The sequence below is a fragment of the Tupaia chinensis genome, unplaced genomic scaffold, assembly GCF_000334495.1.
Source record: "Tupaia chinensis unplaced genomic scaffold, TupChi_1.0 Scaffold000115_1, whole genome shotgun sequence".
Classification (NCBI taxonomy): Eukaryota; Metazoa; Chordata; class Mammalia; order Scandentia; family Tupaiidae; genus Tupaia; species Tupaia belangeri.
The window spans coordinates 9,139,220-9,153,627 of NW_006159579.1; the positions used below are offsets into that span (position 1 = coordinate 9,139,220).

A 14,408-nucleotide genomic window follows, 5' to 3' on the forward strand; every position below is an offset into this window, starting at 1 on the left:
TCTAAAGTATGGGCAGGGAAAGGCAGAGAATTAAGGGTCTCCTGCTGGTGGATGTCAGTTCTTACCTAGAGCCCTAGCTTCTTCGGCAGGGCAACTTGCTCAGCATCTTTAGCATAACTGCCTGACTGCAGCCTGAAGCAGCCACTCAGCATACAGTTCCTTCATCAGACACCTCTATTCCTGGCCTGCCCCATCAGTCCTCCAGAACTGCAGCTCCAGCGTCAGGAAGAAGCACGTCTACCTCTGCTATGAAGACAGCTACTGCATGTGCTCTGAGCTAGGAGTCCCATCACAGCATTTATCCATGAGTATGTATGCCACAATGGCTTTCCTTGTCCAGAAATTCAGTAACATCTCTCATCTTTGAAGAATTTATTTCCCTCTGTCCTTCCTGTCATTTTAATAACATTTGGAAGAGGAGGAAAAATAAGAAGTAGGCAGCTCTACTGTCTTAAAACTGAAGTCTTCCCACCCCCTAAAATATATATATATATTTAAATATCTTTTAGTATGTTTTATTTAAGTCCTTTCCCATCTACTACTTCCTTTAATACCTGGCTCAATACTTACCTCTTCCAAGGGACTCCCTAGACCAGAATGAGAAGTCTTTCTTCTCTTCAACCCTTATGCTACTCTGTATGGGGTTGTACTTATCATAAAACCAAGTGTGTTCCAAGCATAAGGTCTCTGCCCAGAACTTACACACATCTTTCTATTTGTCTTCTTTATTCTAGTAAGGGATTGGAATGTAAAAACAAGTCTATCACTAGAAAGAATCTCATCAATGGAAGCACTTGAGTCTAAAACTAGCCTTAATAAAGACCTCCACTTTTTTACAGGTTTTTGTCATAGGGTACATGTGCTCGTCAGAGAGAGACAGTGAGAGGTACAGTTAGAAATTATCCCCAAGGGGGATAGTCACACCACAATCCTTTCTCCTCCATTCTCCTCCTGAGATTTTTGGCATACACACACCCATGCCTGGCATGATTTTCGGGCCACCAGGTCTAGTACTCTAACCACAGTCAGCATGTGGGAATCCAGTGCCTTAACCACCATACCACCTGCTGGCACCAAGATCTCTACTCTTAAATACAGGCAAGTGACAAAATAGTGAGGCAGAGCTATGGCTCTTAAAAGGAGGAAAGCTAGTTGAACTTTACTACCCTTCCTGCATCACAGTTATCAGCTGATACAGCAGCAATCAGACAGCTCAAATGGTTTATAATCAGAAGGCCTGGGGTTTAAGCAACCATCAGAAGAACATGAGAAAAGGAAAGCTCTTTCTTCCAGAATTTCCCCAAGCTTACTGAATTTGGGAAAAAAATCTGTCTACAATGACAAACTAAAACAAATGGACGTGAAGGTGGTAGACTTAGAAACTGGGGCTGATAACATTTCCATTCCTGACCCTCCTTAGCAAAGACATAAACACAAACCATGGGGATGGGGTGGGACCACTTAGTTGGGTGTATCTGTAGTCAAATCTTAGCATAATCCATTTTTCCCCTTTTTTGGTTATTTGTTCTTAGTAGATGTCAAATATAAAAACTTAAATATATCCACTTTCCTTAAAATCTTTCATCTAGAACCCCCGTTTCTCAGAGGGTAGTTTATAAAAAAACTACAATCTAATTACCTATAAGACTTTTAAACTGCAATACCTGAGCTCCACCCCAGAATGAATAAATTATTCTCTCTGGGGATGTGACTAAGGAATCTACTTTTCTAACAAGCTGCCCAGGTGGTACCCTAGGCAAAGCAAAGACAGAGAGGCATAGATCCAGGTAGACAGCATTCTACCTGGGCTAGCATTCAAATTAATCTTCTGATTTTCAAGAGAGAATACAAACTATACTGACATGTGGCAAATCCAAAAGTTGAGCTCTACCTTCAACAAACATGAACATTATACTCAACACACTCGTTTTCAAAAGCTATCTCCAGTTCAGTCAAAACGAAGCTCCTGGCCCAGCTGCAGTGGCACAGTGGTAACTTCATGCTCTGCAATGTTAGAGGCCATATAAAAGACTGGGATTCAGTTCCTGGACTGACCTGTACATGCCGGACACATGTGTGTCCAAGATCCTGGCTGCCTGGGAAAAGTCACAGGGAAGTAGTACAGTGTAAGATCTTGTTGAGTGTTTCTCTCTCTCTCTCTCTCTCTCTCTCACTCTCATGAAATAAATACATACATAGGCTCTACTTCAGAGAGCAAACGTAAAGGGCTAGCTATAAACCTACTCCCTGGGTACTCCTTCTCTGAATACAGAGTAAGATCACCCAACCAGAATGGATCATCCTTCTCACTCACCAAGCTATGCTTTACCACCCTGAAACTTACTTTTACTAAAGGCCATTTTAAGAAGGAGAAGCATGAAACTCACAAGCGTATAGAAGCAATAGATGCAAAAACTGTCGAGGACAGTATCTATTACATCATGTATTGTTTCCCTAGAGAGAAATTTCTTTCTCAATTGGTAAAATTTGGCTTCCCTGAGGAACTGGCATGTTGCTTTTCTAGGACCAAAGCATTCTTCCAAAGTCCAGATCAACATTTCATAACCTCTTATGATCTGACACCTGCCTTATTTATTTTTAAATGTCAGAGAGCACACGCAGGACAGAGAACTGTACATGCTCACATGACAGACCCAACAAGGCCAGGTCATACCACAATCTTTTCTCTTCCAACTCTTCATACTATTAGGATCCTGAGCAGTTTCTCAAGCCACAGGGACTGGTTCTAATTCTCTTTGGAAAAACATATCATAATTAAATGATAGTATAAGTAAATTAGCTGTACTAAGTGAAATTTAAATTTCAGACTCAGGGAATGATGAGAGCCTAATTTGGCTTCCTGGAAGAATTTTCTTGCTTAAGAATTGGGGGTGATGAGAGAAGGAGAAGGTGGCAAATCACTTATAAACTGCACCAAAGCAGGACCTGAAGTATAAATTCCAGGAGGGTGAGAGAGTGCTATGCTTTCATGGACCTCTACTTCATGGAGCAAAGTGTGTAGAAGTTGCCATAAAGGATAAGTGAAATATTTTACACATTACAGTGGTTGGAATAAAAATTTTAGGATGAATGAGTTCCAGAGAGCAGAGTACTCAAATACATGGGCACCAATCTGCAGAAACATTGAGAACTTCAAAAAGCCAATCAGGAGCAGTATAGAGGGCAAGTTGAGAGGGGCTGCCCCAGGAAAGAAGACATCTGGTCTGCAAAAGAAAAATGTTGAAGCGAACAAAAAAGAACAGAAAACACCTGGGAATAGAGATGGTGGCAGTACCCGTGAAACACCTCAGTCTCCTCAGAAGAAAAGGGCCGGGGTAGATCTACTGCTGAAAATGAGGAAACATTCACGAACAGAAAAGAGTTGAAGTTAAAGATGCCTGAAGAACTAAAACCATGGCTTATTGATGACTGGGACTTAATTAACAGGCAAAAATAGCTCCTTTATCTTCCTGCTAAGAAGAATGTGAACTGCATTCTGGAGGATTATGTAAATTATAAGAAATCTCAAGGAAACACCAATACAGAGTATGCTATTAAAGAAGTTGTGGCAGGTATAAAAGAATACTTCAACGTCATGTTAGGCACTCAGCTACTCTACAAGTTTAAGAGACCACAGTATGTTGAGATCCTTGCAGATCATTCCTATGTGTTCATGTCCCAGGTGTACAGAGCGCCTCATCTACGAGATTATTTGTACAGACTGGTGCAATGTTGGCCTATATACACCTCTTGATAAGAAGAGCCTTGCTTTATTAAATGAATTACCTTCACAATATCCTAAAGTATCTGGCAAAGAATTCTGCAACTTTGTTTAGTGCCAACGATTATGAAGTGGCTCCCCCTGAGTACCATCGGAAAGCTGTGTGAGAGGTGCACTCACTCACCTATGTTTGGATCTCTGTAAACACATTTTTGTTCTTAGTCCTTCTCTTGCACAAATGATGTACTTTGAAGATGTTAGTGTAAAACAGAATTGATGCTTGTTTTCTGTTTGATTTTATACAGAAAAAATAAAAGGGATTCAGCTCAAAAAAAAGAGAATGTTCTTGTTTAAGTTTTTTACAACAGAATTTTTTTTTTACGATAAACTCATACTCAAAAATAATTTGGAGATGGGCCGGTAAGTGGCGTGGTGGATAAGGGCACTGGATTCCCACATGGCCAACCATGGTTTGAGTCTCAGACCTGGTGGCTTTCTTTCTTTCTTTCCCTCTCTCACTCACTCTCTCTGTGTCTTTCTGGTCAAATTAAAATAAATAAATAAATAAATAAATAAAATTAATGAATAAAATTTAAAAAATAATTTGGAGAGAAAAGAAAGGTATTTAAATAAAAAAGAATTCTTTTACTTAGAAATTTTAGACTCCTAAGTGGTAAATAAACAGTCACAACCGTGGGGTACACAAACTCAAATTCTATAGAAAAGGGGCCATTTCTTATAAAAACCCAATTGCAGGGCTAGCCCTGTAGCTTAAGAGAGCCAGAGCCCACATGGCTAATGGTAGCTGGATTCTGGCCCCAGAGGCAGAAAAACACACCAGATGTGTGTACATGTGTGTCCCAAATCCCAACAGGATGGAGAAGGGATTCTAGTGTAACCATTTCTCCCTCTTTTTTCTGTTTTCCCTCTGGTAAGTGCACATGGCCTATGACAATTTAAAAAACAAAACAAAACAATTCCTCTGACACTGAAATATCCACCCCGATTTCCATCCTTGACTCTTCCAAGCAAGGCACTGTGCAACATAAAGCCATGGTTATGTGAGGAGAGGAGGTGCAAGGGTTTTACAGTCAGATGAACCTGGAGTCAAATCCTGACAATGCTGCTCCTTAATTTTGTGCCTTGGATAAATTACTTAACTTTGTAAACTTTCATATCTTTAATTATAAAATGGAGCTACTACTTACTGTTATTTAACAATGGCAGAAGAGCTCTATACATTTGTTGTGGAATAAAATAATACATATAAAATACAATGGGTGAACCTTAGGAACCTCTCCGATGAATGGCCTCCTAGGACACAAAAACAGCAGGCCTGGTGGTCCTCACCTTGGGGACTTAACTTTTGAGATGACAAGTTATACATGCATGAAAGCCATGGTTGATAACTGAGGTAGCCTGTTGCAGGGACAAACATGTAAGACTGGGAATCAGGAGGCCTGAGTTTTTAACATTTCTGGTGAGTAACTTTACACAAATCACTTTTCTGTGGGTCTCATTTTCCCTGGCTGCAGGACAACAAGACTGGATTTCTTCTATTTTTTTTTTTTTAAGAGAGATTTTTTGGTACAGGCTACATGCACTCACCAGAGAGACAGAAAGAGAGAAATCACGCCTTTGGGGGATGGCCATGCCACAATCCCTTCTCCTCCATTCTCCTCTTGGGATTTTGGGCATGCAGCAAATGCGTCCAGCATGAGTTTCAAGCCACCGAGTCTGGGACTCGAACCATGGTCAGCCATGTGGCAGTCCAGTGATGCAACCATTACACCATCTGCTGGTCTCTGGACTACATTTCTTTAGCATTCTCAGGTTATGCATGTATGACTTATAATGAAAAGTGAAGCTCTAACTGCTATATGAGTTCTGAAGAGACATACAGGCACACTGATTTGGGGAAGCTCTGTGGAGACCTGGACTTGTACTAAGACCTGACTTGGGATACTGGAGGGAAGGGCAAAGGGCAAAAAGTCTGGGAAAAATGGGAAGAGTATCCAAAGGAGGAATGTGTCAAGCACCCTGAAGGGACAATTAGATCAATCTTAACTGATGAGATTCATTACCAGAGACAGAAAGGTAAGGAGAGATCAGACTCCAAAGAAGTGGAGTAGAGAAAGGAGTCTGGATGTTGTCCTGGAGTTAACACGAACAAGCAAGTGGCAATAAGCAAACATATTTTTTGCCTTTCTTCAGATTTATCTTACGCTTCTGATTGGGAGCATACCTGATTGGTCAAAGTGGGAAAAGGAATGGGGCACACATGGCCCAGCATTCTCCATTCTGCCCCAGTGACTCTACTTCAAATGGATAAACTCACTGAGGGAGTAGCAAGCATGCCAATTCTGGCCCTGAGCCCTTGAGAATCTTTTAATTCAGTTTATCAGTAACACAACTGAGAACTGGCTCTCCATCTCTGTTGACTATTTCCCAACTGATTTAGAATTGAGAATGGGGACAGGGAGACTTGATTTACCATCATCCCCGACTGCCAACATGAATGAGGTAATAGCAGTGCTTCAGAAGCACTGGCTAGGTGGCAGCAGCAAGATAGACTGAAGGAGAAAAAGGCTGGAAGCCTCGTAAATCAGTTGTGGTGCTCCTATAATAATCCAGGCATTTTGCGAATCATTTATAACTACCAAGTAATATCCAGGGTCTAATCAATAACTGCTCAAATCAAAACATGTACTGGGGCCAAATCTGCAAGAGTAAATCAAAGAGCACAAAAAAACCTGAAGACTTATTAGCATATCTTTTATCAAGTAATATCTTTTCATAACTAAAACTGCTTCTGCTGACCAGTGGGATCATTAATTAAAAGGACCAAATCAATTCTGTAAAGATATAAAGGAGAAGAAATGAAAGGCTAACCAATTGGTCTAGAACCTTATCTGGGCTACATGGAAGAATTCTATTACATTATAGATCAATATTATACAGCCCCAAAATAGAGAGAAAAAGCCTCCCATAACTTGTTACATTTCTAAAGAGATAACCATTCCCATCTATCTGTCAGTCTCCTCTCAAGGCTATTTCCTAGATTTCTAAACCTCAAAATGTTCTGCTGTCTCCTAAGTTAGCAGTTTTTGCAAAGACTACCAACTTCTGCAGCTCACTTAGACTTTATATAGCCTTATTAGATTAAAATTAAATTCCATTAATTATTGCTACAAATATATAACAAAGCCTTTAAGTTTTTCATTGGTCAGCATCCTGATTTTGCTTATACATTTTTTTTTTTTAAGAGAGATTTCTGTTATAGGGCCTGTGTGCTTGATGGAGAGACACAGATAAAGAGAAAGAGAAACCACCTCCTGGGGGTATGGCCATGCAGTAATCCCTTCTCCATTCATCTCTAAGGATTTGGGGCATGCACACGCTCATGCCCAGTGTTGAGTATCAAGCTGCCAGGTTTGGAACTCCAACAGTGGTCAGCCATGTGGGAGTCTAGCACCTTAACCACTATGCCATCTGCTGGCCCTCTGCCTACATATTTGACACCCAGCCTTGTTCTGTAAAATGCTTGTTCATTCCTGAAAATGGAAATAATGACAACTCATATCCCACACTACATAAATGCGAATTCCTTAAAGTCAGTAAGACTATAATCATTAAAGCCTAGTGACTAAGTGAGCTCAGATACCTATGGCTTTTCCCTGTTTTCTACACCCCAACCTGACTCCTTAATAAGGCTGTGAAACCCTCCTAGAGTTACCCTACCCATCAGACACTACCCTCATTCCTCATTGTTCTCTGTGATAACCCAAAAACTCACTCCTGCTCATGCTGATTCTCCTTCACATGTACTATTACCCCAAGGAGCCACTTTGGCTTCCTTAAAATACTTTGGAGATGAAAATTATTAAAAGAAACTAGAAAGTCACTCTCCCACCCCATCCACATGCTGGAAATCAGAGTGTGCTCACTGGACTTAGGGAGAAACAAATTAGAATCTGATTCTGTCTACCTCTGTTTTTTTTTTTTTTTTTTTTTTTTTTGAGAGGTTTTTGCTGTAGGGCACGTGTGCTCACCAGAAAGACAGAGAGACAGAAAGCGAGAAATCACCCTCCGGGGAGATGGCCATGCCGCAATCCCTTCTCCTCTGTTCTCCTCTCGGGATCTTGGGCATGCACACACACACATGCACCCAGCATGAGTTTAAGCCACCGGGTCCAGGACTTGAACCATGGTTGACTACATGGGAGTCCAGTGACATAGCCATTACGCTAACTGCTGGTCCTCCTACCTCTTGATAAGGTATTTTATGGTCATTTTCTGTAAACTACATTCCTATGATCCCACCAAGCCTCTTTGATAGGCAAAGGATGAAATCTCCTGCTTGGCAGAAGGGAATGAGTATTATATGGCAAAATTTTAACTTGGATCAAGAAATGACCCATCTGGTCCCAACAAATTGGTCCTCTGAAAACTAACTGAACTGTATAATCAACTCCAAGTTACAGCACCTAATGCTTAAAATGCTTTCTCTCTAAAACACACCTCCTTCATGCCTGACCCAATGCAGGTCTGGTGGTCTCATTACTCTATGTTCTGTTAGCATTCACATTTGTTCTAAAACATATGTAGACAGTCACCATGTAGATATACTATCTCTGCACGTAGATTTTAAAAATATAAATTCCTTTTAATAGAGGTCATATATCTTTTGTATTTCCTAAAAAGTTTCAATGTTATGCACAAAATAATTTAGAAAGGAATAAAATGAAAAACATTTCATTTGTGTAAGTGACAAATGTTGAATTTCCTGTGTAAAGAATACACTTGCTATCCTGACAGAATCTAAAATCAGGACCCTCATGTATCACACAGTCCACAGTTAATCTGTAACCACACCCTCTGATCTCTACAAATCTCTATGGTCTTAGTTAATTAATATTTTCCGAGGGCATGCTGATGTGTCAAGACCATGCTAGACATCAAACTAGAGAAACAGATCAGGAATGATCCTACACTCAGTACTTTGAGTCTAGAGAAAGGAAATCAGCACTCTTCCCTCTGGGACTCAGCATACCCCACTGTTCTCCCAAGCCACCTGCACCACTGACTCCCAGGACTGTGTACCCTCCTCATAGTGGCTCCCCTGCCTCTCTACACTGCTGCTGCCCTCCTTGTATCAAACCTGGGGTATCATTTCCTTTGTACCCTGTCCATGTCAAAAATTCAACATTTTTTCTTAATTAAAAAATAATGGTGGGGCCAGGAGATGGCATAGCAGTTACATCACTGGGCTCCCACACGGTCAACCACGGTTCAAGTCCTGGAGCTGGTGGCTTGAAAATCACCTGAGTGCTTGCATGCATGCCCAAGATCTTGGGAGGAGAATGGAGAATGGATTGTGGCGTGCCCATTTCCCCCATGAGGGTGATTTCTCACTTTCTCTCTCACTGTCTCTTTCTCTCTCGTTCCCTGGCAAGTGCACATACCCTAAGGTAAAATCTCTCCATTAAAAAAAAAAAAAAAAAGTAACGGCAAGAAATTGCATGGCCAGTATTAATTAAGGTTATCTTTCTCTCATTAAAGGTTGACAAAACTGACCACTTTTGGCTGAAAGCTAGTATGGACAAAAAGAGCAAATAATCATGAGATTTAAGGGGATTTAAAATCTACACAGGGCAGGTCACCGGTCACTAATGAAGACTGCTCAGTACTCAGTACGCAGGCCAAAAAGCATAGTTGGGGTTTCAAAAGGGTGGGAAATTCCCGAGTATCTTAAAAACACTAATGTTTCTAAAGTACTGTAACTCCAGAAATGCAAATAGAGAATGATCACCTTAGGACAGCCTGGCATTAGAACCAAGTGATAATCCCCACTAGTCATTTTACATAAGTGAGGTAGGACACATAGGCCTCTAACAGTGGAGCAAAGTTATGCCCAGAAGCTTGGGCTAATGCCAAAGGCACACTATTCTGCAGATGCAGAGACAGGTGCTCAGAGCAGGGAGACAGGAACACACCTGGACTTCTTGGACTTCGTCCTAGCTGCAGAGTCAGTGCAGCTCCTCTTCTCTTTGGCCTCCTTGGTGCCCGAGGCTTCCCGGGGCTTCCGGGTCTTCTTTACTCCATCCCTCTGCTTCGGCTCCTTGGGCTCCTTGGCCTTCTTCGGCTCCTTGGTCTTCCTGGGCTCCTTTGGCTCTTTAGGTTCTCGTTTCCTCTTTGGCTTGGGCTCCCTGTCTTTGCTTCCCTTTGCTGCACCCTCTTGCTCTCCTGCCTCCTTTTTCTTCCGTTTCTTCTTCACTCCAGTACCTCCTCCTCCACTGTCCTCCATCCCATTATGAGAGGTCATTTTCCTAGGAAAAAGGGTAGCAGTCTCCTCTGCAGCAGCAAACAGGTCCTTCTGGGACAAACGGTGACTAGCAACATCTTCAATTTTCTCGTCCTGGTCAGTGCTGCAGTCAAATGGGGATGGAGATTTGTAGTCAAAATTGACAGAGGCATCAGACATTGGGGAGTGATTCAGAACTTTTAAATTTGACAACTGAAAGAGAAAGAAATAAGCATATTACCCTTCCATCTCATGCTTCATACAAAGAGTACTATTAAGTCTGAATGCACGGATGTGTTCAGCAAATATTTACCAAGTTCCTATGACATATTAGTCCTGCTGTGCTAGGCCTTGAACAGGACACACATGATCTTTATGGAGCTGTACCATGCTGTACAACAGTCATTATGAAAAAGCAATATAGGATTTCCAAATAATATACAAAAATCCAAACCACCTGTTAAGCTTTATGTCTAAAAGAGGGAACTACAATCATCATCCACAAAATAAAGTGCCAGCAGGTGGCATGGTGATTAAGGTACTGGATCCTGCATGGCCAACTTTGCCAGTTCAAGTCTCAGACCTACAGGCCTGAAAAATGGTGAGTGCATATGCATGCATGCTCAAAACCCCAAGAAGAATGAAAGAGAAGGGACTGCGGTATGCCCATCCCCTGTGTGTGTGTGTGTGTGGGGGGGGGTGACTTCTCCTTTTCCTTCTCTGTCTCTCCAACAAGCGCCTGTACCCTATAGCAGAAAATATTTTTTTAAAAAATAGTAATCATCTACTACTGACAGACACAAACTCCTAGGCACACTTTGCTAGCCCTGAATGGCATTTATCATGTTAATACAAAAAAGTTACTTAAATAGGTTCTGAGACCTCTGTCATCAATTAAGGTGATATCACAAGGTGGATAAGGATCCGAATCCAAATTCAGTGTGCTGCTTTATTTCTCCAAATCTTTGTTCTCTCCAATCATTCAGCAGTGTCAACATTTGGTGCAACTGATTTTCAACAAGAAAATCAGGATTATCCAAAGGAATGCCTTTGATTTTAAGGAAAAATGGTGCTTTGAATGAGCATCTAACCTGGGCACCAGACTCAGCACTAGGTAACCTTTGGGCACTTACAAAGACCAAAATGCCTACACAGGAGGAAGCTTCTTTGTGCTAGATGCCACTGGAAAGGATGTATCACAGATGCTAAAGGCAGCCTTGAAAAGGGAGTTTCAAAGCTATTTCTGAGCACCATGAAATAAAAGTACTGACTCCCAAGGTAACCAACCATGCTAAAGAAATATCCTTTTGGAATGAGAATACTTCTCATTCTTTCCAGTTTGGTGTCACAAAAAGTGTCTGCCATTCCGTAACCAAGCTAAGGTTGACAATACTCCGATAATAATGTGGGTACTTATTAGGGAGCAACATACTCTCCTAGGATTGGAACAAAGAAATATCTTAAGGAGAGCCTGGCAGGAACAAGCAGGCTTTCTAGGAAGATGGTTACAATCATCTCTAGATGATGGCTTAGACACAGCACCATCTGTGAGTAGCCTCTCTCCTAACAAAAGGTCTGGCGTGTGCTGAAGGGCACAGACACTTGCCCAGGTGGTGTGGTTTTTCCCCAGCGTGCCCGTTATCCAATCTGTGTTCAGATCTCCTAGCCCAGACTGAGAGACGATGGAGACAGCAAAATTCAGTTGCATAGTTCTTTTGTTTTTCTGTTTTGTTTTGAAATTCCCTTCCATAGCCCGATGTGCTCCAATTTACCACTAAGAATTCCAAAATCAAAAGATGAAAGACAAAGTTTTTTTAGATTTTTATCATGAAGCCCAGTCTCATCAACAATTCTCAATCTAGACAGAATTGGTTATTCTGCCAGACTCATTACTAAAACAAAACAAAACAATTCAGTTTGACTATCTCATTATTGATTTAATATTTAAGATGGCTTAAAAAAAGGAAGAGCTAAGTAGGCATGAAAGGAATTTAAAATCAAATACAAGGAAATTGTTCAGAAGGTACATTTTATGTCATGCTCTTTTTAATGCAATTAAAAAAATGTTTTTAAAATGAAATACAAGGAAAGAGGAAACCCAGCAGCAGGGTGACAATTAAATCAGATCCTGTGAGTGCACAGCCATCCTTCAATGTTACTGAATTTTGTGCAGGGACATTTGGCCTTCAAGAAACAAGTTTTTCCTTAGTATATAACGGTGGGCAGAATAAAAACAGCAAGAGATAGAGATTTGTTTATTAAAGAGGCTTTCAAAGATAACACACAAGACTTAATTCCACCAAGGCAGCTCTCTGTAGGTCAGGGTGAGATTTTGTCCTTTGACCCACACCTCATGTTAAAGATAGGGCTCTCAGGCAGATGGTATCAAGGGGGTGGTCAATCACAAGGCAACAACAATAGTAGCAAGAACATTTACTGAATACATATCTCATGGACTATGTGAGGCATGTTTCATGGTCTCTAATCTTTACAGCAATCCTACAAAGAAGTCATTATAAAGATAACCTCTTTGTATATGGAGAAATGGAAAACTTAGTGGAAGATCAGCCAGTAAGGGAAGGACTTTGGATGTGAACTCTCCATCTGGCCAAAAGTTAATGCTCATTTCACTGAGAGCAATGTATGACCTCTCGGGGAACTATAACGATTGTTAGGTGATTTCTAGGTCACTGGATGAGACTTAGTTAGAAAAGTAAAATGTGAAGAAGCATATAACCACTCTGAGAAAAGGTCAAGCAGTTCTTTATAAAACTAAACACACATCTGCCTGGTGTCCCAGCAATTCCACTCCCAGGAATCCTGGATAACTGCCTACTTTACAGACAATTACAGATAAGATAATCAGTTCAAAGAATGAAGCAACTTGCCAAGGTGAATTTGTACAGAGTGGCACAGGTGGATATATTGAAGGGAGAAGAGAAACCAAGAAACGTAGCACAGTTATTCAGTCCTGAAAAGAGGAAAGTGGGGCCGGCCTGGTGGTTGAGGTGGAGAGATCTCACATGGCCAGCCTCACATTCGAGTCCCAACCTGGTGACTTGAGAAACATGCCAGGTGCATGTGGGTAGGTGCCCTAAAAGAAGGAAAGATGGAAAAGGAATTGTGGTGTGACTAAGCCTTATGGGGGGGGGGGGGGAGTAGTACTCTTCCTACCTCTCCACCCAAGAGCAAGGTATGAATACCCTCTAACAAAATTAAAAAAGAAAAAAAGATGAAAGTATCTAAACAGGTAGATAATAATAACAATAACAATAAAAAGGAGAACATTATTAAGTGTGTGTGTGCATATCATATACATATATAGATGTGTACTATCCATATACAAGGTATTTTCTTAAGAGAGATTTTTGCTATAGGGTGTGTGCACTCACCAGAGAGAGAGAGACAGACAGACAGAAAGTGAAAAATCACTCACTAGGGAGGATGGCCACGCCATAATCCTTTCTCTCTCATTCTCCTCTTAGGATCCTGGACACGCATACACACGCACCCAGTGTGTTTTAAGCCCCCAGGTCCAGGACTCCAAATGGTATCAACTAAGTGGGAGTTCAGCAACGTAACCATTACACCACCTGCTAGTACCAGAACATAATAATCTAAAAAAATCAACCCATCATAAATGTTTTTATTTATTTTTTAAGTTTCTTTTTTCATTAAAAAGAGAAACAATATCCCCAATAGGGTCTTGACACCCTGCTCTATTTCCAGCCTTTAGTTAGTCCCCAGGGCATAAGTATATGTCTCTGGGCTTGAATCAAAAACCTTTCCAGGTAGGATTACCTTTCAGAGCAAGTTATCAATCTGTCACTGTTTTTATCTATTTAAAGAAGAATTATTTAACTTTATTTAATTATTTTAATTTGACCAGAGAGCGGGGTGGGGGTGGGAGGGAGAGAAAGCCACCAGGTCTTGGGCTCGAATCACAGTTGGCCATATGGGAGTCCAGCACCTTTAACCACCATGCCACCTGCCAGCCGCCATTGTTTTTATTTTTAAAGCACCTTGTTGGGAGCTTGTTAATGATACCTACTGATAATTTTAAAAAATGTAAGACAAAAAATATTTCTTTCATTTCTCTCAAGATCAGCAGGGGAAAAGGCAAAGGGCCTAAACGAAGTCTTCCTTTCAGCTTCTACCAGAAAGGACATTAAATCCGCCACTTTGAAAATGGTCCTAAAAGATTGGAAATGATGGACCAAAATGACCAAAAATATACTACATTACCATCACATCAATGACTTAAATACAGATGACAATCTAGGAACACAGGACATGGACAGGGACCCACTGATAAAATATGCTTAAATGCTAGCTCATACGCTGCACTGTTAGTAATAAAACTCATTTCTTTGATTCAAAGCT

The 14,408-nt window shown here is 41.0% G+C and overlaps 1 protein-coding gene and 1 pseudogene across 1 annotated transcript in view; one reads left to right on the top strand and one right to left on the bottom strand.

The window, feature by feature from the left end:
- The window catches only part of CHD6 (chromodomain helicase DNA binding protein 6), a 266,925-nt gene that overhangs the window by 143,552 nt on the left and 108,965 nt on the right, over nt 1–14,408 (bottom strand). The window contains exon 3 of the mRNA XM_027770197.1: nt 9,718–10,238. Within this exon, the coding sequence (XP_027625998.1) occupies nt 9,718–10,238 (521 nt within the window). The remainder of the gene's footprint in view (nt 1–9,717; nt 10,239–14,408) is intronic.
- LOC102475857 (mortality factor 4-like protein 1 pseudogene) lies at nt 3,091–3,888 on the top strand (annotated as a pseudogene).